The sequence below is a fragment of the Condylura cristata genome, unplaced genomic scaffold (assembly GCF_000260355.1).
Source record: "Condylura cristata isolate star-nosed mole 26May11 unplaced genomic scaffold, ConCri1.0 scaffold00011, whole genome shotgun sequence".
NCBI classification, from domain to species: domain Eukaryota; kingdom Metazoa; phylum Chordata; class Mammalia; order Eulipotyphla; family Talpidae; genus Condylura; species Condylura cristata.
Genome location: NW_004567112.1, coordinates 19,467,997 through 19,495,800, shown reverse-complemented (window position 1 = coordinate 19,495,800; position 27,804 = coordinate 19,467,997). Strand labels below are relative to the sequence as shown.

General features: G+C 44.6%; 1 protein-coding gene across 2 annotated transcripts in view; it reads right to left on the bottom strand.

The window, feature by feature from the left end:
* Positions 1-27,804, bottom strand: part of HPSE2 (heparanase 2 (inactive)) — a 414,871-nt gene that overhangs the window by 20,211 nt on the left and 366,856 nt on the right. For both annotated transcript variants that reach the window (XM_004680550.2, XM_004680551.2), the window contains 2 exons: positions 8,633-8,778; positions 1,162-1,308 (listed from right to left, as the gene is read on the bottom strand). In XM_004680550.2, coding sequence (XP_004680607.1) covers positions 1,162-1,308; positions 8,633-8,778 — 293 coding nt within the window. The remainder of the gene's footprint in view (positions 1-1,161; positions 1,309-8,632; positions 8,779-27,804) is intronic.

Here is a 27,804-nt window from a genome sequence, read left to right as displayed (position 1 = left end):
ATACAGTTACTTAGTGAAGCTGGGGCCAGAACTGGGTCTCCTACCTCGGGCGAAGACTGGGAATTCAGCACAGTAGTTGTGAACTTCTGGGACATAGAGAGAGGGGAGAAAACACTCAAGACGGTGCTGCTGAGAGATACTTCTGATGGGGAGGAAAGAAAATAGATGCGCTCTCTATGGAGCTCGAAGAAAAGAGCCAGTACGTAAACCGCGACTGGAAGTACAGATCGAGGGGGGCTAGGGCTAAAGAGACTTCGTAAGTGACTTCCCAGATTGTGTTTTGTTCCCATTGCACATACAGTTGGGAGCCAAATGCAAGCCACCAAGGTTGCAGTGAAACAGCAAACAATTACAGCACAAATAGTTGTGGGCAGCTGTGGGAGTGCAAGCCACCTGCTCCAAGTTTACAGCTTTGTTAAACTTGGTAAACATTTAAAATGGGACGGGAACACTCCCCGCTGTCTGGACAGCATCCCATGCCCTTCCAGGAGGCCTTACTCGGGGAGCCGGGTGGCCTTGCCCTGGACCAGGCTCCTCACCACGACCCAGAGCTGCTTTCTGCTGGTGGAGGTCAAGGTGGTCAGTAGTCGCCCAGAGACCAGGGAGGTAGGGAGTGCCATAGGTTGTGTATTTGCAACTTGAAGGGAACCCCCAGAATATAGTTTTTCTCCCAATATGAAGCCAAGGAAGGAAACTGAGAGATCTTAGGTCCATCTCTCAAGTTATAAATTTAGGGGTTGATCTCTGAATTTTGACCCTCTGTCCAATGCTGCTTCATCTAAGCCCGACGAGTGTTGTAGAAGAAGACAGAGGCAACATTACCGAAAGTTGCCCGGTTCTGTGCCCCTTCAGCTGTCACTTACAAGACGGCCCGACTGGCATTAACGCATGATCATCACAAAACGAAGAACTGTCTTCCCCAGATACCAAGAGCCCTTACGAGAAACATTTTGTCCACCATTTACATTTACAGTTGAAGTTTCTACGCCCAGAGACAGGGAGGCACTTGACGGGGGAGTGCCAGTCCCCAGACTCCATCCTGCAGGGCCCCTAACTAACTCAGAGGCCACTTGGTGTCTTCCGCAAAGAGGGGGCCTTGGGTTCCCTCCCAGCCCAGCGTCTGCTGCACTTGCTCCTAAGCAATTCCCAGGCCAGACTTACTTGGACTTCAGACCATCCTGTCCATAGGGCTGCAGCAGGTACTGGTGCACGAGTTTGTCCCTAAGTGTCCCGGCCAGTTTGATTTTCTTTCTTGATCGGTGCAAGTTGATGATAAAAAGTGTAATAGACCCACGGACATAGTTGTGGCTGAGATCCATAGAGAGAGAGAGAAGGGGAAGGTGCAAACAAAGTGGTCAGTTAGATGCTTCTGAATAATTTATCAACTGCACGCAACAGGACCAGCCCTGGGAAGGACACTTATTTTATGACTCTTAGTCACTCTAGACCTTCAAAGACAGGAAGACCTTGCTACTGTGGTTTTCTGCTGAGAAGATACCTGCTTCCCACACACTCATTTTGTTTCCATTTAAATGTATTGCAATGATTTTAGAAAACATCTTTCTTTTTTTTGACTGTGGAAGGAAAACATGCTGATTGCAAAAGAAGGAAGGGAAAACAGAAACAGGAGGAAAGATAAAATTTCCATGATCCTAGCTAACATCTTGAGATAGGATATTTTGCTAAACATTCTTCTGGTATTTTTTAGTTTATTAATTTGATAAATGTTTATTGAGTGACACATACATAAATATGACTTCATTTTTACATAATTGAGATCATATTGCTCACATTTTTTCAGTTCATGCACATCTTAAACATGTTCTTGCACTATTATGTACTTTTCTGCTTGTAGAAAGAGTGCTAATTTCAATAAAAGGAGTGTCACCTATTTTATTTAACTATCTTCCTACTTTTGGGGACTTAATGTAATTTTCAATTTTTCACCATCGATGAATTATATGATGAAAGACTTCATTGTACATATACCTTTTTTTTTTAAAGATTTGTTTATTTATGCATACAGAACTGGGGTACAGGCTAGAGGTGTGGGGGGTGAAAGGATTCACAAGAGACAGAGTGGGAGCAGAACAGGCAGATCTACTGAAATATACTACTGACGGTGTTAGGGGGAAAGGATTTCCTGAAGTACACTGCAGAATTTTGTAGCCTCCACCCAGGGGTGATTGGAAACTACGACTCCCAGCAATACCAAGGAGAGAAGTAGGAGGACCCAAGGACAGAGCTAAGCAGGAATTCTGGGACTTTGGGGGAGAATATAAGGGAGCCATGTGGATGCTCGCACTCTCTGAACTGAGTCGCTCTCTCTGGACCACATGGCTCTCTAGACCATGGGGAGCTCTCTGGACCGCATGGCTGGTGGCTATCAGTGTGTTACTGGAGTTCCAAGTCAGCGGAGGTGGTAGAATGTTCTAGTTAACTTGTATCTCTCTCTCTCTCTTTCTCTCTTTCCCTGGGTTGTTTCTTTTCCTTTCCCCTTTTGTAAATAAACCGATTATTGACCCTTTTTGTGTATGCCTGCAGTACAACTAAATTTTAAATGTGTGGGTGAGTACCACAGACAGGCAACCCAGTTCACGTTGGGTTGCCCTGTAGCAAGGGGAGCAGTGGGCAGGTCAGGAGCGGTCTGCTGCGCTGTGTGGGTCACCTCCCTGGCCGGGGATTGAACTGGTGCTGCAGTGGCTGCAGTAGCGTCATGATTCTGTGTTTTAAAACATGCTTCACCAGGGAGGGCCCTATACATAAACTTTTTGCACATCATGGTTATTTCTGATAAAGTCCTAGAAGGGGGAGATGTTAGGTTGGGAGGACTGTATCCTATGAGTCCTCACCAAATCTTCAGGTTCATTCCCAGAGGGGCCCCTCCTGTGTGTTTGGGGGGGTTGGGGTGGGATTTTGCATCCCTGCCCAGCTGTGCCCTAAGGTCACATGATTGTCATCATGAACCTGACCATCACTGCTTTAAGACGCAGCCTGCATCTCCTCGTCTCCTTTCACTCTGCTAGAGACTAGCCAGTGTGTCCTTGGAGACAGCTCTGTTGACGGTGTCCTGAAGAGGCTGACGCAGAGAAGAGCAACAACTGAGTCATGACTGACATGTGTTTGGAGGAGAAATACTTTGTCTCCCTGAGAACTTCAGAGATTTGGCGCCTCCTCATTACCCCAGTTAGACAACTGTGGGTGACAGCACCCCTTTTTTGAAGGGCACTGCATATTAACCTTTTATTTTGCCTTTCTCCACATGAGAGGTAATTTGCATTTAAAAAAATTCACACTGAGTTGCAGCTTATTTTTTCATTTGCCTGTTTGCCATTTCACTTCTTTGTAAACTTCATGCTTTTGCTCATTTTTTCCACTGATTTATAAAAATGATGTATTAAAGATAGCCATCCTTTGTTTGAGTGTGTTGCAAAATTTCCCCATGTGCTCTGACCAGTGCAGTTTGGTTACATTGTATTCTGATGTGTTAAGGTGGAAAAACTTTTAAGTGGTCAAATTTATGCATCTTTCTGATTTCCGTTTTTTGCCTGTCCCTATAATACAACTACTCACGCTGTCGGACTCCTTTTAAACAGCACGGGAGCTTTAGGAGTCTGGGAGGCCTGCATACAAAGTCTTGCAGCATACATCAACTAGCATAATGATTTCCTTCTTTTGCATCGGAAAAAGACTTTGTTTCTAAGGGGTCTCTTAGGGCCCCATCTGGATGGGTTAATGAGAGGAAACAGCAAAAATGACCAGGTCTTGTCTTCAAAGGAGGAGTTCAGAGAAACCCTTAAGTCAACTTTGCCTGGAGGAGAACATATTCCTGCTGAAACAACATCCCTCAGTCTCTGGGTCACTCATCTTTGCATCTGAAGGTGCTAATTAAGAGTCGAGTGACCACATTCAGGTCAATGCGATAAGATGGGTTTGGGTTTCTGTTTTTAAATAATGCAGTTTCTGAGGCTCATGCCTTGGAGATTTTTATTCACTCCATAAGAAACAGGGCCTGGACGTTTGTATTAAAAAACAACAACTTTCTAGGTTATTTGGCAGATGAATGGGTTTGGAAACTGTTGGCCGGGGGCAATCCATTAAAGTTATAAGAAGAATTCCCAAACAATATCCCTCTGGCTGTATCTGATCATTTTTTCTTGCTCCTGTAACAGGGGACATTGTGTTCAAGGCTCCTTTGGGTGCCTGCTTTTATATTTTGTTAAATTATTAAAAGACTCTTCTATCAGCAACCTTCTCCGCTGGCCCTTCTTTTCAATTCCCCGAAGCACATGACCTAGTTTTTGGAGGTAGGTGAGTTAGGTCAGGAGACAATGCCAATTGATTTGAGCAGACATGTAGCACCAGAGATTTGAAGGAAGATGCTGCTAGGTTGTGTCAATATTTACCATCATTAAAAAAAATCCACTACATGCTCTTGGCGGGCTTTCTGCTTCCTGTGTGTAAAACTGAGGAAGACACCTCAACTAAGTATACATGCCCTGGGCTTCAGAATGGGAGCAAACATCGACACAGAAGGGTACCAATTTTGCTAGACTGGGGTAAACTCCTTTGCTAATGACCTTCAAACAACCTTCTCAAACAACCTTCGCAAGTCATGGAGGAGGAGAACTGAATACTTGCATTTATGAGTTTCTCCTCAGCAGAGCTGGGGCAGAATGAGCCCTTGGAGACCGTAGAGGAGAAGGGTGGGATGTGGGGAAGTGGTGGGTGGGAGGGAGGCCTGAAATCACAGCACTGCTGTGGGGAAGGCTGTCTTTTCAAGCTGCTTGGCAATGGCTTGAATTCTACTTACATAGTTCCCCTGGGGGAGACAAACCAGCACTGAAAGTCAGCCCAGAGAGAAGGGAGCAGAGAACTCCTCAGGTCAGAGCTGGCACTGAAGACCGTCTCTGCCATCCATTCCCCTGCTTAGCTGATGGGCAGCATCATTAGAGGGAGACCTCTTGGCTTTGAAGACACATTCTTGATTGGGAAGCACAGCGCCAACCTGAAAGCACTCTGTCGAGCATCCAGATTTCTAAAGAATGTGTACTTTTTGCCCACAGAAAAGTAGTCTTAAAGGGGTATCTGTTCCTCAAGGAAGTGGATCCTAGAGGTGTGGCCTGCAGGTGGTCACTGACTGCTGATGTCATCAAGTTCAGGTGGCTTCCCGATCTCTCAGTGCATGCCCCTTCAGTCCACAAACATTTGTCTTGCTGAAGGTCTCACTCATGGAAAGACCTCACCAGCAGGGGCGCCGTACATCTGGGGTTTATCTTTCTGGGTGCTCTTGCTACCTGACAACTTCTATAATTGTGTTGCCAGAGGAGGAATAGGACATGAGGCAGGGGAGGGAGGTTGGAATTGGAATAGCTTGGATAAAAAGGTGGGAGGTGTCACACAGGGGTCTACATCTTGATTTCAGATAAAAACAGTCCTGTTCTGGAAATATCTCCAGTAAAGGGGGAGCCTAGGAAGGGGAACGGAGGATCATGGCACCCACAATTATTCCTAGTAAAAGTCACTGTGCTTGAAAACTGGGTCGGTCCATTGTCTTCAAATCTAATTCAAAGTTTTTGGGTTCGGTAAGAGTCAGGCTCTTTTGGCCAAACATTTCTTCCCCTAATTTCAAAGCCCCTGTGTATTTTAAGGGAAATTTAATCCACATGTTTCTGATTCATTTACACTTAACTCATCAAAACATTGTTTTGTAAGAGTCATTTGATGTCCAAGAAGCCTCAGGAACCTTTTTTATGAGTCTTTAAAAAAAATTCTTCTGAAAAACAGGAAGCTATGTTTTGCCAATAATAAACGAATTTGAACCCCAAAAGGCTCAACTTTGCTTCAATATCCACCAGGTTCTAATTGGTTATGAACTTGGCTAAGGACCTCAGGTCCTCCCCAGAAACATACATCGTCTCAGCAGAATGTTTATGAAAAGGTCTCCGAGTCAAAACTTGCTTGCTTATTCTCAGAATAAGAAGACCTAGGGGGAGAACCTCCCCACTGCCATGTCCTCACTGTTGTGTCTAGAACAGACAGCAGAAAGCACCTGTTGGTGTGGTGAGTCTCTCTCCTGCTTGGTCATAAGAGACAGTGCTCTGCCAGGTCTGGCCCACAAGGCCAGAGGCCGCCGTGAGAGGTGGGAGGTCTGCAAGTAGAGTTGCACGGCCATCAGGGAGACTGAAAATGAATTCCTGTTCTCTAGGACGCTGAGCCACAAGAGCTCGAAGGTCTCTTTCCAAATGTATAGAGAATTCTTTGTATTATGAACGTTATTATTTGCATGTAGGGATGAGACTCCAGAACCGTCAGAATTCAATATGATAATATAAATGTCAATATCTGACAAGAGACTTGGCACGAAGCAAGAGGTCAAGGCATGTGACTATAGGAGTTGTCTAAATCGTCACTTTGAGTCATTTTTCTCCTAGTCAGCTCGTGCTTTCTCACCTAATCCCCGTTTTGCTGAAAGATTTATTTTCAGAGGAGTGGTCAAGACTAACTACCTTGAAGCCATCATGCTTCAATACTCTGGGACATTTTGGTAACTTCGGCCACGTTGGCCAAAAGTAAGTGATGTGAACTGGGAGTACTTCCTCATGATTGATGTGTGAGATGAGGTGGCCTGACAGAGCACATGAACTTCCGGCGAGGAGGAGGAGAAACACCGCCATTCTTGTCCTAGCTGGCTGGGCCACCTGGTAGCTGCCAATGGGTTTTCTTTTTGGATCTTATAGGGATGGGGACTTCACTCCAATTGTTGTCATTAGGGTTCTATGTGGAATGGATAAGTAAAATCTTGTCTTTTGTGTGTGTGTGAAATGTAGAAGGGAGGAGGCCAAGGAGCGTAGTGGCATGGTTCCCTGGAATGACTTTCCACAGAAAGTAGAGAGGGCTGGTGATGAGAGAATCTTCAAACAGAGGATGTTAGTGACTTGTTTTAGGTCTCAAGCTAGTGACTGGAGGGTCGACTTCTTCACCACCTGCCTTCCGCTCATTGATGTGGTATATCACCAGGGAGAAGAGGCAGAACTATAAATCAGCAGTGAGAGCTTGGTGTTCTGTTTCTGTGTTCATTCATTCATTCATCAAACCTTCATGCCAGTCACTGCATTTGACAACCAGGAATATAACAACTGAATGAGACACTGGCCATGGGCTCATTGAACACTCAGAATATTGGTGATAACTTCCCACAAAAAACGTGAAAGAATGTCAGGATGAACCTTGGGATGAGACCCATGAGGAGCCCTCTGTGAGAATACTCAGTGCTGTTAACCCCCTGGAGACTGCCTATTTTTCTCCCAGAAAAGTCCACAAACTGAAGTGCTTCCTGAAAGAGACAAAAGGTGCCAAGAGCAATTTTTCTCTCCTGAAGCTGGGGGTCCACCTTTTGGGTGGTTACATCAGAGCTGGGGCAGACAGGGAAGACAATGTTTCCTTGTGTGGTGATCAGATAACTCCAGTCAAGGCCATAAAGCAGTCACTCTCTGTCAGGTATTGGCCTGAGCTTCCTGTTGAGCAAAAGGGACGTTGAAAGCCTCTGGCCTCTGCCCAAACCAGCCTCCTCTCACCCACAATAGGCACTTGTATCTATAGACAAGTCCACTGGCCGCCGGCCCCAATGTTCAGAGTGACTCTTTGAAAAATCTTATCGCGATAAATTAGTTGGCTTGGCTCCTCTCTCATCGAGGAAGGGGAAGAAGCGTCTGCTGTAACCTGATGACCCCAGCTCTTTGTGCCATCCACTCCCAGCGATCAGCCCCCCCATAGGCTATCCAGAAGGAAGGTCTGGCTGAAGGTCCTTCTCACCCACCCCAGCACCAGGGCCTCGCTGCTTTGTAAGAAGGAATTCTCTTTTCTAGGGCTAACCTTCCTTCCTGCTCCTTACACAGGAAGTGAGGTAAGAGAGCCATATTTGGTCAGACAGGATTTGCTTTAGGCTCATTTTTTTTTTGTTTTTCTCCCATATAAGCTTCATGCTTTAAAATATCTGCCAAATGCATTTTTTTCCCTGTTGATTTTAAAGACAGCACTCATAACAAACAATGCTTCTGACCAAAAAGTGAGGAATGATCAAACATGACCATGGTGAGCTGTAGGGCTAAACCCTACAGTTGTCTAAAGTCTTAACCTTCAAAGAAGATGAGAATATTTTTGAAACCCTGCAAATGGCTCCACAGCTGGCATCTCTTCCCTGGGACACTCGGTTTGTTCTGGGGACCTGCAGCCTGGACAGGCTGGGTTTCTAGTGGCGTTGCTCTTCAGTGAGATCTAGAAATGTCTGCTGGTGGATTACAGAATCAGGTTTGCATTTCTTGCCTTGGTTCTGGCATAGGCGCACACGAAAGTCTCCTGGGTGTTACATAAACTGGCATGGGGAAAATGCACAATAAAAATTTGTGGGATGAAGAAATAATTGAACAGATGACACATGTTTTTATGAACCTTCTGTGAATAAATCCTCCAAGTGTGACAAAGGAGGTTTATCTGCTTGGAGGAAAAGCTACTTGTCAGACATCGTTTGAAACCTGTAAAGAGCAATACAGTGACCCCACATGGTGTGGAAGGCCAAGGGGGGCGAGGCCCTGCAGCCTGCAGCCTCTCTGGGCCCCCTGGCCAGACTTACTTGTGATGGCTGGTGCAGTGTGCGTAAATCCGCAGTTTGTCCCGGATCACTCGGCCTGGCCGTGGCTTCCTCTGGAGTCCAGCCACATGCACGGCCAGGACTTTGGGGCCGATGAGGCGCTTGTAAAGGAGAGAGAGCCAGTAGTCCTAAGGAGGACAGAGAGGTGAAGCGTCAAGGAGAGAGGCACCTCTGGGTGTTCTGAGAGAGCATGGCCAACGCAGCCCCGTAGCCACCTCTCACAGACGTGGTGAGCTTCCACCCGAGAGACCAGCTCCTAAGCACGGAACTCCCAGGAGGGCTCGGCCATGGCTAGCAGTGCAGTGGGCCTCTCTGATGCCATCTTTTCAATGACCAATGCAAATGCTCGTGCGGCAGATCCAGGGTGGACCCAGAGCGACAGACAGACAGAGGAATCCGAGTTTGTTCCATGAAATAACCACCACTGGGGGCTGACATTTTCCTCTTTTTTCCTCCATGACTTTACTTCATACTGGTGTGTTACTTCTGGTAAATTGTAGAAGGGGACATTTCCAATATTTAGAATTGTCCCCTATACCAGAATCCAAATGTCCTTCTCTCAGAATTGTCACGAAAGACAAGGAGTGTGGTGGGAGGATAGACCAGGGCCCATAATTCCAAAGCCAGAAACATGAGCAGAAGAACACTTGTGAGCCATGCTAATTCTTGGTCAGCCTCAATCATCTAAATAAAACACACTAATTGTATACTAAAAATATTATGATTTTTTTTTTTTAACCATGCTAGGGTAAAGTAGTAAACATTCAGCTTGTAAGTCACATGTATTCAGGCATCTGGTCACCTTAATTTGTACTGTTTTTGCTACTACCATATCTTGTTTTTGCATTTGTATTGTGTAAACTTCTGTCACCTCTTGTGGCATGATATCTGTCTTTATAACTCACCATGTAAAAACAGTCTTTGTTAACATGGCTTCCCAGTGTGCCTGGAAACTTCCACGCCACCTTCCAAGTTTTGCAATTCAGGGAACATACTACTCAGTGCATGCTATTCAAGTTCTTAAAGACATCAACCATGTCTTCATCTTTGCAGGCAGAAGCCATGTCATGATCTCTTACTCCTTGTGTGGTCTTCTGGAACATTCATTGCTTAAAAATGTCTGGTGAATTGCATGAGTAAGAACAAAGCCTCATTGCCCTCATCTACACCCTGGACCTCTGTATGAAGATTTAATTTCTGCCAGCTTAGGGGGCATAAAATAGCACTTTTCAGGTATTAAGAAGGACTTTCTCATGTCTGTCTGGTTCATAAGGAAATTTTATATTTTATTTTAAAACTTAAACTTGTTTTTCTTTTATAATGAAGTCTTTAGCCATATTAGACTTGATCTGATGGCATGGTGTGAGTGGGTTAATTTCAAATGGAGAGTTGATTGGGCCAGCCTCACTTAGTGAAGTTTCTCCTTTCTCTAGTGACCTCTGCACCAGACAGCCAGACATACACATTGCAGAAACAAATTACTAAGTGTGTAAACAAATCTGCTGGGATTTCAGAATTTCACTCAATTTATAGCTCAAGTGAGGAGAATTTCATTATTTTTTTTTCTCTTTTGGTATTGAGTCTTCTTATCCATAACTATAAATTAAGCTGAAAAATAAACTTCCAGTCAGCAGCCCTTCTTTTCTTTCTTATCAAAATAAAATTTCATAAGCAGGTAACTTTTTCTATGAAGAAATTATCCTCGATCTTGTATAATGAAAAGACATTTAAAAAAGAGAATGTGTTTACTGAAATCAGAAAATACTTTATTTTCCTATTAACCATTTGTTAGGAAGCATAGCAATGAGGAGGACCCACCATTAAGCCTAAAGTTGCTCTATTAGCAGATTCATTGATTTCCCATCTCCACGTGACTTTTCTCCCTGCCTATCTGTGTACTATTGTGTGAACATTATTTGTGATGGATCTTTTCACTTCCATTTCCAAATCTGCACACCAATGGAAAAAGTCTTCACCCCCCACCTCCACCCAGGAGTTCATGGAGAGCATCTCTGAGGGCAGGGTGTGAGGTGATCAGTAGCACTGACCATATGTACTTTTCCCATATGTAGTAAAATTGCATGTGTAAGTGATTAAGCAATAAATTGATAAACATAATTTGGGTAACAGTTACTTTGGGTGGGACAGGGAGAATCTTGAATGAGATAACGAGAACTTCAAGATTGATGGGAGTTATTGGTAATGCTTTAATTTCTATGGTGGGTGATGGATTCTCAGGTACAGTTTGTATCATGTCTGCTTTAAAAGAACATGGAGGTGGGCCCTCCCTGGTGGCACAGTGGGTGAAAGCACAGCACTAAGAAGCTAAATCAACTTCAGCATGAGTTCAATCCCCAGCCCCGGAGGTGATCCACATGGCATGGCAGACCTCTCCTGACCCGCCTGCTGCTCCCCTCAGCAGTGTACTTTGTCAGTCTGCCTGTTCTGCTCCCCACTCTGTCTCTAGTGAATCCTCTCACCACCTCTGGCCTGTAACCCAGTTTTGTATGCGAAAATCAATAAATCTTAAAAAAACAAACAAAAAAAAGAACATGGAGGTATAGGTAATCTTTTGAATGTATCTAATAAGATATTTAAAAGAAAATGGAGAAAAATTAAACAAGCATTTATCAGAGCTTTCTTTCTAAAGATGACATCAGTGATCACCCATAGCTGGGCGTGTCCGTGAACTGTTTTACACCAAAGAGAGGTGGGGTTTGGGTAACTTTTTCTAAGGTCATTATCTTTTCCCTCAGGAAAATGAAGGACTGGCATTAGTAAGTTGGTAATGATGCATTAAAGGTCAAGGGAAAACAACATTTTTGTCTTTATTTAGGCTGGGTACCATTTCAGACTGCTCTGTCACCCTTGTTCTGCAATCAGTTCCCTATTTATCTGACCCTTAAACAAACTCCATCCTCCCTTCCCTATGTTCTTATCTCTTCCTCATGTAAAACAATTCAGCAGAATCAAACTATATTTTCTTTCTTCATTTCTTCCACCCTCTACTTCTACCCTTCTTCTTTCTTACCCCTTCTTTCCTTTATCTTACTGTGAATATGTACCGTTTATATAATCATAAATAAAATTAAACAAATGAAATGATTCTTGAATATCTCTTAAGGAAACAACATGAAAAAGTGAAAAAATATCTTTATGAATAGAAAAGTAGGAAAAAACGAAGTACATATATATCTAACAACAAAAAGACATTGTACAAGAAATGGAGCGTAACAAGAAGTTTTCAGACAATAAAAAGCATTGAGAGGGAGGGCAAGTGTAATAAAAAAAAATCCAAAACAAGGAAGGAATGCACCGCAATGTCTTAGGGACAAAAACAGACACAGACAGACATTCTTTGAAGGTATCAGACATGAGAATAGGCTGAAGAAAAATAATGTCCACTATTAGCTGGTGAGGGAAAACTAATAACAGATGACACTAAAAAGACAGAGGTTTTAAATCTTTTCTTTTCCTTTACTCTTTGTCAAAAAGTCAACTGTCTGAAAGCTAGACAAGGCAGAATAGGGAGTAATTCGAACCAAAATAAATGAGAACAGAGAAAGAAAATGACAGAGGGCTGCAGAATTTACGGGAACAATCACTGAACCATGCGCTCCTCAAGGTCTAAGCCTGCTTACCCACTCCCACAGCCTGGGTCTTGTGGTGTGTCTGGGCTGTATGAGGGGCTGGAATTCAATGTTTAAGGCTCTGTGTTAGACACTGGGGCTAGAGAGATGAGTAGACAAATACAGGTCTTAGCATCATGAAACTTAATCATCTAGCAAGAAAGATGGCCCTTAAATCAATGAGTTAGGCAGTTAATTTCAACAGAGTTCACAGGAAAGGAGGACTCTATAAGACCATTTCATAGTGGAAGAGGAGGGACAGAAGTGGCCATTTAGAAAAGAGTCTTTCATGGACAGAAATTTAACATTTCAGGAAAATAAGGGAGGGGATGGAAAATGTTTGGGACAAGAGAAAGAGTTTATGTAAAGGTCTGAGATGAGTTTTGAATGTTTGAGCCTCTGAATGCCCATCAATTCAGCTTGGAGCTCAGCAAATGAATACAAAATGAGGCCAGTTCATATAGACCTCGGACTTTAGAATTTGATTTACATTAAATAGGAAGCCATTGCAGAATTTTAAGAGAAAAGGTGACATTATCTAATTTATATTTAGCAAGTTGACTTTCATAGCTGTGCAGAAGATGGATTGGAGAACACTATTTAGGAGGTTCATTTAGAAGAAAAATGATGATAGTCTGATTAAGGTGAAGAAGTTGAATTAGTGAGAAGCAGAGGGATTTGAGAGATATTTAGGAGATAAAATTTGTTGGGTGTGGTAATTGATAGGATAGAGAGAATGAGCATGAAACAGAATTTATAACTTTTTAAAGGTTCAAATCCTTAATTCCAGAGGACAGGCTTGCGAGTGATAGCACCCAGCAAATTTCCCTTCTACCCTCAATTCTAACTCCTTCTAACTCAACCTCAGCCCATGAAAACTCTGTGAGATCAAGTTCTGCCAGATGTGAGGACACACTTAAAGCAATCAGACACAATAATAATAACAGGAGAATGTGAACCAGTTAAACTTTTTCCTAATGTATCCCTGAACTCTACTGTTCTTTAAGGCTCTTTCCATGCAGATGAATCCAATGCATATTTTTTAAAATTCTTTTGCTTTTCCCTAATCGCTATTTTTCACATTTACTATTTTCACTAATCTAGGGCTAGGCAAGGGACCCTTGCTTTAGAGAATCAAACTCTGATCTTCTTTCAACTGTGCCCTTCTCTATGGGTCAAGAGGACCACAGTTAGCCATGTTCTGATTCCCCGTGAGCCTAGAATTCTCCTCACCTTGTTGCCAGGACCATGGGCTTGCCTTGGCGTCTGGCTTCCTGAGTGGACAGTAGCTTTGGAGCGGGCACCACAAGGCTGGAAAGATGGCCAGACGCAGCTGCTTACGGAGTCATGGTCAGGGATTGGGCTGCAGGCCGGGCTGTCCACACAGCACCCCCTTGAGCCCCTGAAGATAGGTCTAGGGGCAGGAGTGCTGGGCTTTCGTCCTCCAGGCATTCCCTGAGCATGCAAGGTGTACTGGGCAGCCTGGATGACAGGCAGGGAAGAGGACACCCTCCTGCCCTAAGGAACTTGGGGAACCAGCCATAGTGAACTACCACAGGGCAGGAGCCACTTGGGGTACTCTGGGGATTCAGAGGAGGAATCAGATCTTCATGACTGGTAATTCAGGGATGGGTTCTCGAGAGCAGATACGGAATAATGACTCACTTAGAATTGAAAGATATAGCAATATATTCAATCCTGGAAAGGTATTTATTGATTTCAAACCTCAGTTTCCTCATCGGGGTTTCATGAGATAATATGTCTAGAAACATCAATAACAGTGTCTAATAAATAAAAATCTCATCTGTTTATTTCCTTTATTCTTCAAAGACTTTTTAAACTTCATGAAAATATTTGCAGTCCAGAACATACTCAGTTGTGTTTGAAGTTGCCCTGAAAACAACATAATTGGTGTGTGTGTGCGCCTGTGTGTGTGGTCAAGGATGGAAACTTCCTTACGTGAGGGCTTAATTTATGTCTCCAGTTCCTGTGACCATAGATACTGGTATTCAGAAGACACCAGCCTGACTGCACCAGCCCTCCTGACCCCGATGGGCGGATTCCAGGTTGAATGACACTAAGACAGTTGCTGTGAAGTTCAGGTTCATGGTTTCCCCCACACCACGGGCCTGGTTCTGGAACTTATTCAAGTAAGAACATATTTTTCCTTCATGGAGCCTTTTTTTTTGACTTCCAAAGTGACAAAAACCCCGTGAGCTCTGCTGGGCATGAGCAGGACACAAGTAGCCACTGCTGGCTTACACAGCCAAGAGGAAATGAAGTCGAATCGCACTGTGGGTATTTGCAGCTAACGTGCATTCTGTCAGAGCTCACATGCAGAGAAAGCCCCGGCTACCCTGACTGCTCACACAGAGAGCCAGCTGCAGGGTGGATCCAGAACATCGCAGCGGGACTGCGGCACCTTTGGGAACGCTAATAGCTCCATTTCCCCTGCTGCCCTCTGCAGAAGGAACGCCGACCCCTCCAAAGCCGACCCCTCCAAAGCCGACCCCCCCAACACCAACCCCCCCAACGCCAACCCCCCCAACGCCGACCCAACGCCGACCCCTCCAATGCCGACCCCTGCTTGGAGGGTAGAGGCTGCAGCCAGTGGCTTAATGTGAAGTCACCTCTTACCACCCTCCTTTGCTCAATCTGGCCTTCTAGACTCAAAGGGCACAGAATTTCCCCCCCTTCCACCATGGGCAAGACCTTCATGTTTCTGGAATCATCTCCCACTCCCATCCCACAGGCCCCTCTGCAATACACACACCTGCACCCACACACTTTATTAACTAATTGGGATATGAGTGCTGGGATCACCTTCCCGGGTGGACTTCCGGGGCCAGCCACGCCCGGCCCAGGCTGTCACCTTTCTGTGTTAAATGTCACTATAGAGGGCTCTCCCTGGTAGTGCAACTGGTTAAAGCACAGCACTAAGAAGCTATCGAAGCCACTACAACACAAGTTCGATCCCTCGCCAGGGAGCTGACCCACATGACGTGGCAGACTCTTCTGACCCACCCGCTGCTCCCCTCAGCTGTGTATTTCAGCCCATCTGCCTGTTCTGCTCCCCACTCTGTCTCTGGTGAATCCTTTCACTCTGGATTTCTGGCCTGTACCCCAGTTCTGTATGTATAAATAAATAAATCTTTAAAAAAATGTCCCTATAGAACATGTCTATTTCTTAGGATTCTCGATTCAGGTTATATTTACACATTTCATTTCTTTGTAGGATTTTGATTCATTTGTAGATGATGACACAGTGTGTTAGCTGTAACCCCATAGTCCAATATGGCACTGAGAATAAAAGGGCAGAATGAGCAGCTGGGACGGCAGGACCAGGGCACCCCTTTTCTCTGGGCCTGCCTCTGAACTTTGCCTTTATTACCTAGTCTTATCTACAGTAGCCTTCAGACAATGTACTTGAAACAAGTTGCATATATATATATATATATATTTTTGCTCAGTCCTATCAATGATGGGTGTGAGGACAGTCCCATCCAGGGGGTGATATGTCCTGCAGTTACACCAGGGAGGAAGCCCTGGCCCCAGTGGGGTCCTGTAGCGGAGCCAGCAGCTCCAGCTCTTTCCAATGTCGATGAAAACACAATCAGAGGGTTGAGCGGAACCGAAAGCCATAAAGCCTCCAACCTAGAAATGCAGCCCAAAGGGGTTGCCTCACAATCAGTACCAAGAGTACCGGGTATAAAGTCGGAATTCTCAACCTGCAGCAAATAAGAGCAATCCCCAATTTGCACTAAGAATTATAAAAGCTTGCCTTCACTTGCCCACAAGGGAGTTGATGTTGTCTGGATTCAAAACTTCAGGGGCGGAACTGATAAGTGTTCTGTAAAAAATGCCAAACAATATGCCTTTAATGAGGGTTTCTTTGTTAAACAATACTGTTGAACTATTGCTTCAACAGCTTGGATTGTCAGAACTGAAAGATTTAACATGTCAACAAAACACTTCCTAGGGTTTAGTATCAAGAATGAATTGCCAACTGGTGCAAAAATAGTATCGCAGCTCCTCAAAAAGTTAAATGTAGAATTACCATGTGACCTTGCAATTTCACTCCCGGGTATATACCCACAAGAACTGAATACAGGTATTCAAGCATTATGTTTGTATATGAATATTCATTACATTATTCCAACAGCCAAGGGTCTATCAGCAGGTGAACGGATAAACAGAATGCGGAATATCCATACGAAGGCATGACATTCAGCCATGAAAGGGAAGAAATTCCGATAGATGCAGTTGTACAGGTGACCTCTAAAAACTTTATGTTAAGGGATGCAAGGAAGAAACCAGAGGACATATACTATATGGTTCCACTTATGTGAAACATACAACACAGGGAGATTCACAGATACACACAGTGGCACAGCTTATGACATCCGAGGGAGGCAAGAATGGGGAGTTTCTATTTGACGTGATGGAAACTTTTGGAAATAGGAACGATGGCGGCAAACCATTATAAAATACCACAAAGCTGTATACTTGATGTGGTTGTTGTACATTATCTTGCCCAATAATAAAAAATAAAAAGTATGAATTTCCCCAAATAACCTTTCTTGGGACTGACGTCTAAACTGCCTCATAGCCTTTGACCTAACGATTCTGTTTTTTATCATTTATTTCCAAGAAACAATCACAGATTTGTGCAAAGCTTTCTCTGTAACATGGCTGCTGTGGCCATTGCTGCTTGGGCGCCCAAACGTGGGCATTCCCTTTTCTGATTACAGCATCTGGGTTTCTTGCTGGAGGTGTTTATCAAGGATCTTGAGCTCCCTGAGGAGAGTAAGTGATCACATCAGGCCAGATGGACTTTCTCCCCAGGGACTCCGGCACTGGAGGGGATGGCTGAGCCCACCAAGAGGGTCGGACAGACCTGGGCAGCGCCACCTTCCGAGACAGTGAGCCACCTTGACCCTGACCTGTCCAGGCAGTGCTTCAGCTTATCAACGACCTGATTTTTCCCTGCTTAAGTCCCCCATATGTCTTTCCTCCCTTTTCTTCTTATGACCAAACAACCTTAATTGGCTCAACAGTCATCACAACATTCTTTTTAGCGGGGGAAAGACCCTGAAAAGGATGCTCATTAAATGATGTTATGGATACACAAACCATGGCAGCTACAACTATCAATATTTTGCTGTTGCTAAAAAATAAAATATAGGCAACAGTGTAAACCAGCATTGCCTCAATCAAATAATTTTTAAAAAGAAAAAAAAAGGGATTAATGGGCCTTTATGTAGAAATTGGGTAACAGTTATAGGAGTGCACCAGAGGATTAGAGAATCAGCTCAGGGTCAAGGTCCTGCCTTTGCTAGACATGGATGGATAGAAGGAAGGACTTTTTGTCAAGAAACCTTCCTTCTCCCTCCACCCCCATCATCATCAGCCAGCATGTGCTGGGCAGTGCTACAATGGCCACACAGAATTAACTAAGATTCAGCTTTACTCCTTCAAGAGCTCATGGTGAATTCACCAAAAGCTAAAGGTCTCTAAAGAGTTTGTGAGGGGTCTGAGGTCCTCTCTTTCCTTAATGGACATCCTCTGGGTGCTGACAGGAGAGGGGTGCAGGCGCCCACAGACCTGAGCACATCCTTTCTCTCCCAGACTTGCCTTTTCACCAATAAGCTTTTTCTGTACCAAAAGTGTTACACAAGTTGGAAAATCAAGTGCCACGAGGTGCTAGCTTTCTGGGCTGTCCAGGGAGGCTGGCTAGCAGAGACAGTTTTGGGGAGGAGCAGGTGGAGAGAAGGTGGTGTGCTCCTTAGGCCAGGGTGGCATAATGCCATCACCTTTCTGACTAGACCGAGCAAATCTGTGAATTCAGTCAGACTTCACCCCTGCGGGCACAGGCTGGCGGCAGGGTCCCGCAGCCCCTGGGCTGACATTTTCTCACAGCCTCTCCGCTGAGCTCAAGGGGCTTGGAACCCAGAAGTGAAGGTGGTCTCCATCCAGACAGGCTCCAGCAGAGGCTGAGGAACACTGTGTTGTCCACAAGTTACTCTGCAGCTGCTTCAATTAAAGAATTAAACTATATCTGAGTAGCAGCAATGTCCATGAGAGCCAAATTGGATTTCTCCTTGGAAAACAAGCTACAGACCACATCTTTATTGTGCAGACACTCATTAACAAATATGTAAAAAAAAAAAAAAATACCAGTCAGAGAAACATGTTTTCCTGCTTGGAGAATTTTACAAAAGCATTTAATTTAATCTGGCATGCATGGCTGAAGCTGAAATGGCTACAATGTGTCAGTGGTGGGAAAGCCTGGCGGAAGTCCTGGCAGAAGGGACTCAGGGGTCTGCCTGGCTGGAGGAAGGGCTAGCTCCCTGCTTTCTCCTGGAACCCTGCTTAGGGTTCTCTATGCAGCTCCTGTGAGATGAAATACATTAGAAACTAGCTGGTCTCTGCTGTTGCTCCTGAGCAGAATTTAAATGGCGAGGCAGGACCTAGGGCCATCTACAGAGATTTCAGAACTGATTTTCAGGAAAGATCCCAAATAACCACACATTTTATTTTTTAAAGTGTAGAGCAGGCTGTGTATGCTTTTACGGAGTCTGGTAAGGTCGTCTGGACTCCAGACCCCGCTCTAGCAGGCCCAGCTCAAGTGGATCCAGGCTCTTAGCAAAGTCGACTTCCAGGTACAAGGTAAGACACCCTTTAAGAAGAAACTTGTATCTGATGGCTTTTAGGATATTGTCCTTGACATCAGGTTTTAGGTGACTTTAAAAGAAAGGTTTACAGTCTCCAAGCTATAATTATTATAGCCGAGTGCCAGGGCTGATGGGTAGAAAAAGGAATAAGAAAACAGGATCCAGCTGTGGAGGAACAGGGGGGTCGCTGCCCCCCTTTATATCCTAGAATGGGAGTTGGTAGGCACTTTGCTGTTGATGAGTGCAAAGACGTGAGCGGTGTGTGGCAGAACTAGGATGTAGGAAACAGCCTTTTGGAACAAAGCCCACCCTCACTGAGGAGTCTTGGCAGGAAGAGAAAGGCAGAAAGACCCGCCACGACCCTGGCCCTGCACTCATTGTGGGGCCGCTGTTTGATCGCCACCGGACAGAGGGCCGGTGATCATGAGCACACCTGTGCAGCCAGGTTGGGTCACTCCTGGCACCCAGTACATTAGAAACAAAGTGAACCAAAGTGGCCACCCTATTCCTAAGGCTCTTCCCTGCTGTCTGGGGCTGTGATGACAGTGGCTGTCTTGGCTGGGCAGAGCACAGAACCATTGGGAAAGGCTTTATTTTCACCCATTACCCTATCGTTTTTATTCAGGGAGAGCCTGACGGTCAGTGACAGTGATGCTTTGGTGCTTTGCCAGTGTATATGTAAGTGCCCTCAACTAGTGCACACCAGACACTACAGCCCCATCTCAGTAAGTGCCTCTGGTATTTTTACACACAGCTCCCACGTAATAGAAACCAGCATTACAAACCAGAAAAGCTTCACTTATAGGGTCTTCGAGATTCTGTATAAAGAGATATTAGTTGATGGAGAATTTAGGAAGGACAGTAACCTTGGCACAGAAACCCTGTGTGAAATAGAATATGGACTCTTTGAAATGTGCAAAAGTTTCAAAGTTCAAAGAAACGTCCAATTCCAGAAAATTGCAGCTGGAAAACAGCTTATTAAACCCTGAATGAAGACATTATTATAAATCTCATTACATAATTTGATAATTCTGACATTTGCAAAAGCATACGGACATAAGTCTTGAATTGCACAAAGTCAAATTCCCCATACAAAGTAAGCTGGATGGAAACTTTCATCCTAATTTTGCTCTGATCATCATTCCTCAGTTTTAAGTGACAGCAGTTGTTTTTAAAATAGAAGTGGAACACTGAAAAATACATTTAAAAGGCTCCTTTGTAACGAGGCATCGAAAGTCGACAGCAGCAGGTTCCACTGCCTGGCCTCTCACGTCTACCTCAGTGATGTTTCCTAAGGTTCCCCGGATGTTTCCTCGTCAATTAGAATGACAAGGTGGGCTGTGCCCTCCTTCTTGTCTCCTCCTCACAGATACTAGCAAAGACTTTCAGAACTGGAGCAGCAAAGCCAACAGGTTGGGGGCCTTTCGTAACAGGTCAGGCTCTCCTGCGGGCTCTCCCGCGACAGAGCCAAGGGTCTAGGCACCTCCTCCCCGCCCACGACCCGACCCTGTGGTCATTTCCAAGTGTCAGGGCCAGTGACAGTGCAGGGGCCGTGTGCAGTGGAGCCCTATGCTCAGTGAAAGGCCCTGGCCTTACAGTGTTCAAATTCTTAATATTCTTCATCAGTGACGTTCCCTAAGTGAGTCTAATGGGCCCGGGGGGCACACACGGGGTGTGCCCGCCGTGGAGGTGGGCAGTAGGTTCACACGTAGCTGGCGGGCTAGGCTGGGTGAGGGTTCAGGGAGGCACCGTCAGCAAGGCTTTGAATGCCTGCCAGTCGGGGGGCAGCTGACAGCCCCAGGAGAAACGCTCTTTTGTTCATACCAGAACTTGTTTCCAGGGCTGGGAGAAGGCAATGTCATTCTTATAAACATAAAAGAGCCCTATTATAAGCTTTCTTATTCGTTATTTCCCACATGAACCAACCACTTCTGTTGGAATGATAAGAAAAAAAGGGAAAACTAGAATAACCTCTATATAGTTCCTTCTTCTTTCTGTTCTCTTCCTTATTTAAGAATTCAAAGGTAGGGTATTGATAGAATACTTGAAAATCAAGAAGAAAAATAAAAACCATTGAGTTAGTGTTGTGCAGTGCTTTCACTGTTCTGTAAGAACAAAATACATATGCATGTAGAAGCTATGAAATACAAAATACATAATTTCAGTGATTCGTGCAGAGCTCAAATGCTTATACTAGCATTCAAATTTCACATGCACAATATAAATGGCAAAATTCATGCTAATTATTTAAATTTTTAATTTTTCTTTACTTAGAACATTAATAGGAAACAGAAATACCACAAGTTTTTGAGAGGTAATGGAAGAAAGTGCAAAGTTTTACATTCTAGGGTGCTTAATGGCACTTGTTTGTAGCTGAGGCCCCCCACTTTCACTTGGCCTGGGGTCCAGCAAATGAAAGTGAGCCGCAAATGAAAGTGAGCCGGCCTTCACTTTTCTTAACTCTCTGGCATCACAATATCCTGTTGTTTTTTCTTACATATTTCACAGCACATGCATAACAATGGGCAGGAATCCAAAAAAACACCAGGCAGACAGGTGGGTTACCTGTTGGAAAGAGACTGAAGGAGGTCCAGGGGGGTCCAGAGTGACTTTTGACAACAGGAGGGAAAGCCCTGGAAGGAGAAGACACCTCCAGCTGAGGGGAAGAAAGGCTTTTCCTCTGGAGAAAAGGGGTCTGATGGGCGAGAGCGGACAGTTTCATAGAGGCAGAGCAGGCCTTGGTGACCAGCACCCATCACTGGTCTCTGAATCTCCTGAGGGCTTGAAACAAGGGGCCCTGGAGGGAAGATTCTTCAATATTTTACCTCCATGAAATAAAGTGGGAATTGGGCAGTGTGAGGGAAGTAGTGTTTGGTGGTCTTTAATTCAACCACCATGAAATCAGTCTCAGCTGAAAATCTGCGATGTGACTGTCCAGTAAGACACCTGACCTGTGTGCTACATGATGCATTAGTGCAGGGCCAAGTTCCATGCAGAGTGTCCAAGAATGTTCTTGCAGACATCCCTCGGCCACCCCACAGAACAGGGCCTGACCATTCCCAACAGGCCTCAGGCACCAAGTCCACAGCTTCAGAAGCTAGGGTTTCAGCTGTGTCTGGCCTTCTACTATGGTTACACGGGGAAAACAGTCACAGATGCCACTTTTGGAGCTGGGTGTGGGCATGGGGTGCAGGAAACGCCTGGGTATGGCAAGGAAAGTCTCGGTCCCATAGTACCCGATCAAGGAAGGTTCAGACAGGACCTTCATCTTTACTGTGAGTTGGTGTTTGCACGGGTACCAGGGAAAATTATTGATGGTTCTTACAAGGAAAACTACAGCTTTGGTGTGGCTATGAAATAGTAACGTGCATCAGCGATTTACACGGATGTTTTTACTTGCAGAATGATAACAGTTACATCAGTAGAGGGATCAGATCAACTCTGATGTCACTTTGATTTTTGTTACAATACCAACTCCAACATTAAATTAAACTCTGTAAGTATAAAGTTTAGCAGTGGTCGCGGGGAGCCGGTCTCATTCCAAAATCACATTTCTTTGGTTCAGATTTCAGGGCCTGGGCTCAGGCAGCATGGCCATCTGCTCATGACTTCAAAAATAAATACAGACAACATTGTCTCTAAAGGGCCTGGAGGCTAAAATAGAGAACACGGGCATCATTAAGTTTACAGATGACACCTGTGGGAAGAAGGGTGGGTTAGGGATTCCAAACAGGGATAAATGCTGGGTAGAGCCCTGGAGAGAAAAATCTTAACCATAAAAGTGAATGATGGGGCAGGATTGCCTTGCAGGACTGCCTCTGTGTGGTCATGGCTAGATTGGGATCAGGGCTCAATGGGGTGGGAGGGGGAGATGAAGCTGGTATAAATTGCTGGGATCTAGCCCTCTGGAAGAAGCCCAAGGTCACACTGTGCTAATATCAACACAAAAGCCTTGCTAAGATTGTCAGCCCACCCTTGTGCTTAGAGAGGAACAGGAACATTTTTTTTTTCTTTTATTTTTTTTTTCTTTATTTTTTTTTTATTAAAAAGTTTATTTTTACATCATTTTGCACATTTTTTTTTTCATCTCAATTGTAATCCCCACGGGTTTCCCATCACCAAATCACCCAGGAACAGGAACATTTTTTTAGAAGAGTTCAAACCCACTCTGGGGTGTGGTCAGTGTTGATGTGATTTAGGATGATACTATCCTGGGGTTTCTATAAAAGGAGGTCGAATGCACAAAATGCTTCTTCTCCTACCTTTACTCATTACCATCCAGTCCATGCACTTATCCTTTCCTTTCCGTCTCCTAATAGATCTTTCATCTGTCCCCTTCTGCCCTCGCCATGACTATCACCCTGGCCTAGGCCAGCACAGTGTCCCTCCTGTTTTCTAACATCCTCCTACTGCGGCTCTCTGCCTCCATTCCCGACTCTAATAACCCGTTCTCCACAGAGCAGCTAAGGTCATCCTCCTCAAGCCTCTCTTCATTGGCTGCTTGCTGCCCTGAGATTAGACTCTCAGCTCGGCTAGCTTTGCTCTCTGGGTTATGGCCCCTGCTTAGCGCTCTGACCCTATTCACTGTTCTCCTACCCCACTGTACCTCGCAGTCATCCATGTCCTGAGTCCTCCAGACCCTCGCTCTTCTAAGGTTCCCCAACAAAGCGCTTCCCCTAGTTCCTCCTGAGGTTACCTCATTCTATCCCTCGGATCTCCTAAGTACCCTCCTCAAGGACCCGCCTTTACCACTTCATTTAGAATAACCCTTTCCCCAGACTTCTCTCTCCAGACGCTTACTGCATTTCTCACGGACCTGTAGTCATGACCTATCTGGTTATTTGCCATCTGTCTCTCCCCTAGGTAGACTCTGAGCACCTTGAGAGTGAGGGGCATGTCTGTTTTCTTCACAACCACAGAGCCTGGAGTCCAGTGCCCGCTGGTACATGCTGGCACATAGTGGGCACCTGTGGCATGGAGACTACACCGTGACCGGATCATGGAATCCCGTGACTCCGTGGCAAAGCATCTGCAGTCGAGTGGATGGACACACTCGGACAGTAAGGCCCCCTTGCACTCTTCGTGACTCTGCAGGTGGGTGAGGTGCTGGTGAGGTGGCCCAGCAGCCTCTGCACCTCGGACCCGGCTATTACAGCAGGGACAGTTTTGAGAAAAACAGTCTTTTTCTGTTGTGTATTATTTCCTACCTGCATTTTCCCAGCCTTGGAAAAAGCGCTTAAACTTAGTATCACCTCCATTCTCATTAAGGTGGCCTTAACATCTGCCTTCTGGATCTTGAGTGATGAGAGCCACAACAATTAAATGGCTCCTCCTCCCCACAGCTCTCTGCAGGTGCCCCCTGCCAAAGTGGAGTCACTCATCACTCTCCCATGCTTGTTTTCCCAGCCAGTTTTTAGTTATTTGACTGGCTTTGATTCAACACACTTAAGATTTGAAAACTGAACTTTATGAGATAGAATTCTCGATGCTAACATTCTTGAGCCGTGTCATTTCTATCAAAAAAGTGTCTGCACAAGTCTAGAGGGCACTTCCAGAGGCAGGGCTTCAGCGAAAGGAAAGCCGAGCGCACCGGGTGGTCGCAACTTTGATCAACTCATCTCCCAGCCACATGGTGATTCCATCAGTGGAGCTGAGTGTGCAGATCAAACCGTGAGCTCCAGTGGGGGACAGACACCCAATTAGTTATAATAACCTTTGACTGGTAAGTGAAAGGAGAGAACTTGGGCAATGTGGACACCCAGAAAAAAATGTGGGACCAGAGTTCTCTCCCAGTTTCCCGTCTGATGTGTTTGCCGGAAGAGCAGTCCCTCTGAGCCCTGCATTCAAGAGAGCACAGGGAGCCAAGTGATGGGGAAGCGGAGCCCCAAATGAGCTTTACAGTCACTGTGTATGGAAAAGGAAAGTCATATATTTTTCTAAGAAAAAAGCCGTATCAATCTAGCGGCTCTCCTCATAGCAACTCCCAACCATCCCCAGCCAAAGCACTCTGTTTTCCTGACAGACTTACACAGTAGGAAGACGCTGTGAAAAATCAGTGGTGATAACCGCAAACCATTTATGGTGCACACTGGACTCAATCATGATGTCTTTGGATCCATTCAGGGTGAGGGAGGTCACCTTCCATTACACACACACACACACACACACACACACACACACACCACCTTTACTTGATTAACACACAACAACAACTTCATAGGCAGAAAATGAATGATGCAGTACATTTCTTGTTTCTCTCCTTATATTTCACTAAACATTTCTGTTGAGACTTCTGAGTATTGGTATTCATGACACTATTACCCACTTTGTTTTTGTTTTGTTGCAAGAGACTAACTGGAACCAAAATGTCGTAAATTTTTTTTCCAGTCACTCTGCAACTCTCTCTAGCCATTGACAGTGACACCTATGAACATGGAAAATGCACATACCCTCTGACTATCATTTTCTTTCCTTTCTTTTTTTCTTTCCTTTTTTTTACCACAGACTTACACTGTCACAAAGGCATCCTTAACATCCATCTTTTCTATTTTTGGACCCAAGCAGCTGAACAAAGCTGGAGAAAGCCACAATCAAGCTTCACTTTAAACATGATCTCATACCCTGCCACCAGTGATCCTATGGTGTCTCTAGAGTTTCTTCACCAAGCTTTTCTAATTTCTGAGATGCTTATTTTGTGCATTTCCTTTTATGCTCAAAACCTCCACTCACTCCCTTCCTCTCAAGGAGGACAGGAAACTCTTAACAGGGTGCTCCCTGCTGTCCCAGCCCAGCCATGGGTGCTGCCCCCGCCACTGGTTCCTCCTTCCTGTAGCAGTTGGGTGTGCTGTTGCTCAGGAGGGTTAGTCTTTGCGTCTGTCATCTCTCATGCTGCCTCTCCCCTGCATCACCAATTCTCATACTTTGACCAGGCCTGAATCATCCTGACAAATGTATGTCTCCAGTGCAAACTTCTTATTTGAGCTTCAGACTTGCGATTAACCTTCTCTTGGATAGCTCCAAGCATCTCAAGCTAAACATATTCGAAGCGGGCCCTTGATTCTCCTTCCTCCACAAACTTATTCTCCCCATCTTCCTCATGGCAGCGAATGGCTCCCCTGCTCACTGCTTGTCGGGTCTCTCTTCTTCAACATAGCTGTTCAACACTTTATATATATTGTGAGTCTATTTCTATGGCCACCAGCCTGACCAAACACCCTTCATCATCTTGCCTGTGCTACTGGAAGTCTCCTCCTGGCCTCACCACAGTGAGGCCTCCACACAGCTCTATCTTCACCCGAAGATCATTACTGTATCGGATCATTACTCCTTTGAATAAAATTCTCCAGTGGCTTCCTATAGACTTTCAGATAAAACCCAAACTTCTTACCTGTTTTAATAGATATTTTACAATTGGCTTCTGCCTACATCTCCAATGTCATTTCATGTGTTTCCCTCCCAGACATCACCACTTAGCCACATTAGCCTGTTTGAAAATGCCAAGATCGCCCCAGCTAGTACTCTGTGGAAGTGTTCCCTGTGTCTGCAATGCGCTACCATCTTTCCAAATTAAATGTCAATTTCTCAAAAAATCCTTCCCTGGCTCAGCTGTCAGGTAAGTGTTTCCAGTTAACGTTACATGTGCTCACTTCATTTCCCTAATAGCGCTTAGTGTAATTTGCAATTATATATTTACTTGCTCATTTGTTCTGTATATTTCTGCTGCTAGGTTGTAAGCTCCACCAGGCAGAGGACGTTATTCAGAAACATATCCCTGGCCTTCCCCTTAGCATGCCACATATAAAAAAAGGTCATAAATATTGATGAACATTTGAATAAATGAATGAGTAAACAGAAGAATATTATAGCATTTCATAATAGTAAAAGACTAAACCTCACATGTCTAGTAATAAGTGAATGGTTATATAAATGCTGGCTTAGCTGTATAATACTAAGAAGGGGAACTATTTTCACAGAAGCAGAAAGTCTATGATATACTAAGTGAAAAAAGCCAACTGCAGAAGATGGTATTTAAAAGGTATTCAGAAAGTTTCTGAAGCTGACAGAAGACACTGTTAACTGCCGATACTTCTGTTTAGAGGGAGTTCTTTATGTCCTCACATACCACTTGAATTTGTTGTCATATATTAACTGAAACATGCCAACGATGTGTTATTTTTAATAATAAAAAATTTAAGGTTGTAATTTAAATGTAATCAACAAAACAGTAGGCACATATTGGGTCCTGTTCCCTGTTGTACAGCCTCTACCTGTAGAAGCTACTGCGGTAAGCACACGTGTGAAATCCTAAGGGATGACTTATAACAAATGAACAGCTCAGAGGTCTTGCAGCACCTCGTGCTCTAAAGGGAGAGTGAAGTGGTAAGTTCACTGACCCAAGAGTCTCAGGATCCTGCCCTGGGTTTGTAAACCTGGGCACACACCCAACTACTTTCTGCCTCACGTTACGTATCTGGGCAAATAGAGATGATAAAAATGCCTACCTCAAGGTGTTGTCAAGAGACATAAATAATATATTTTGGGTAAAACATTATTAGTGTGGACACAGGCTGGAGGCAGCTCCCTTGCCCACCTGTGACTATGCAGGTGCCCTTCTTTTGTTCTCCTTTTCCTAATAAGCCTGTCCTTTATAAAATATTATAAAAAAGAAAAATGAAGAAGAAGTTAGTATGTGGTATATTAAAAGCTCAGGAATATTAAGTCTTGCACAAAACATGGAAAGAAGATCAAACTGAAAGTGGAAATAATAGGTCTTTAGCCCAAGTGTACCCCCTAGTAGTATTTATGATATTAGAGAATATCTTGGAATCTTAGTTTTCTTTTTTTAAACATA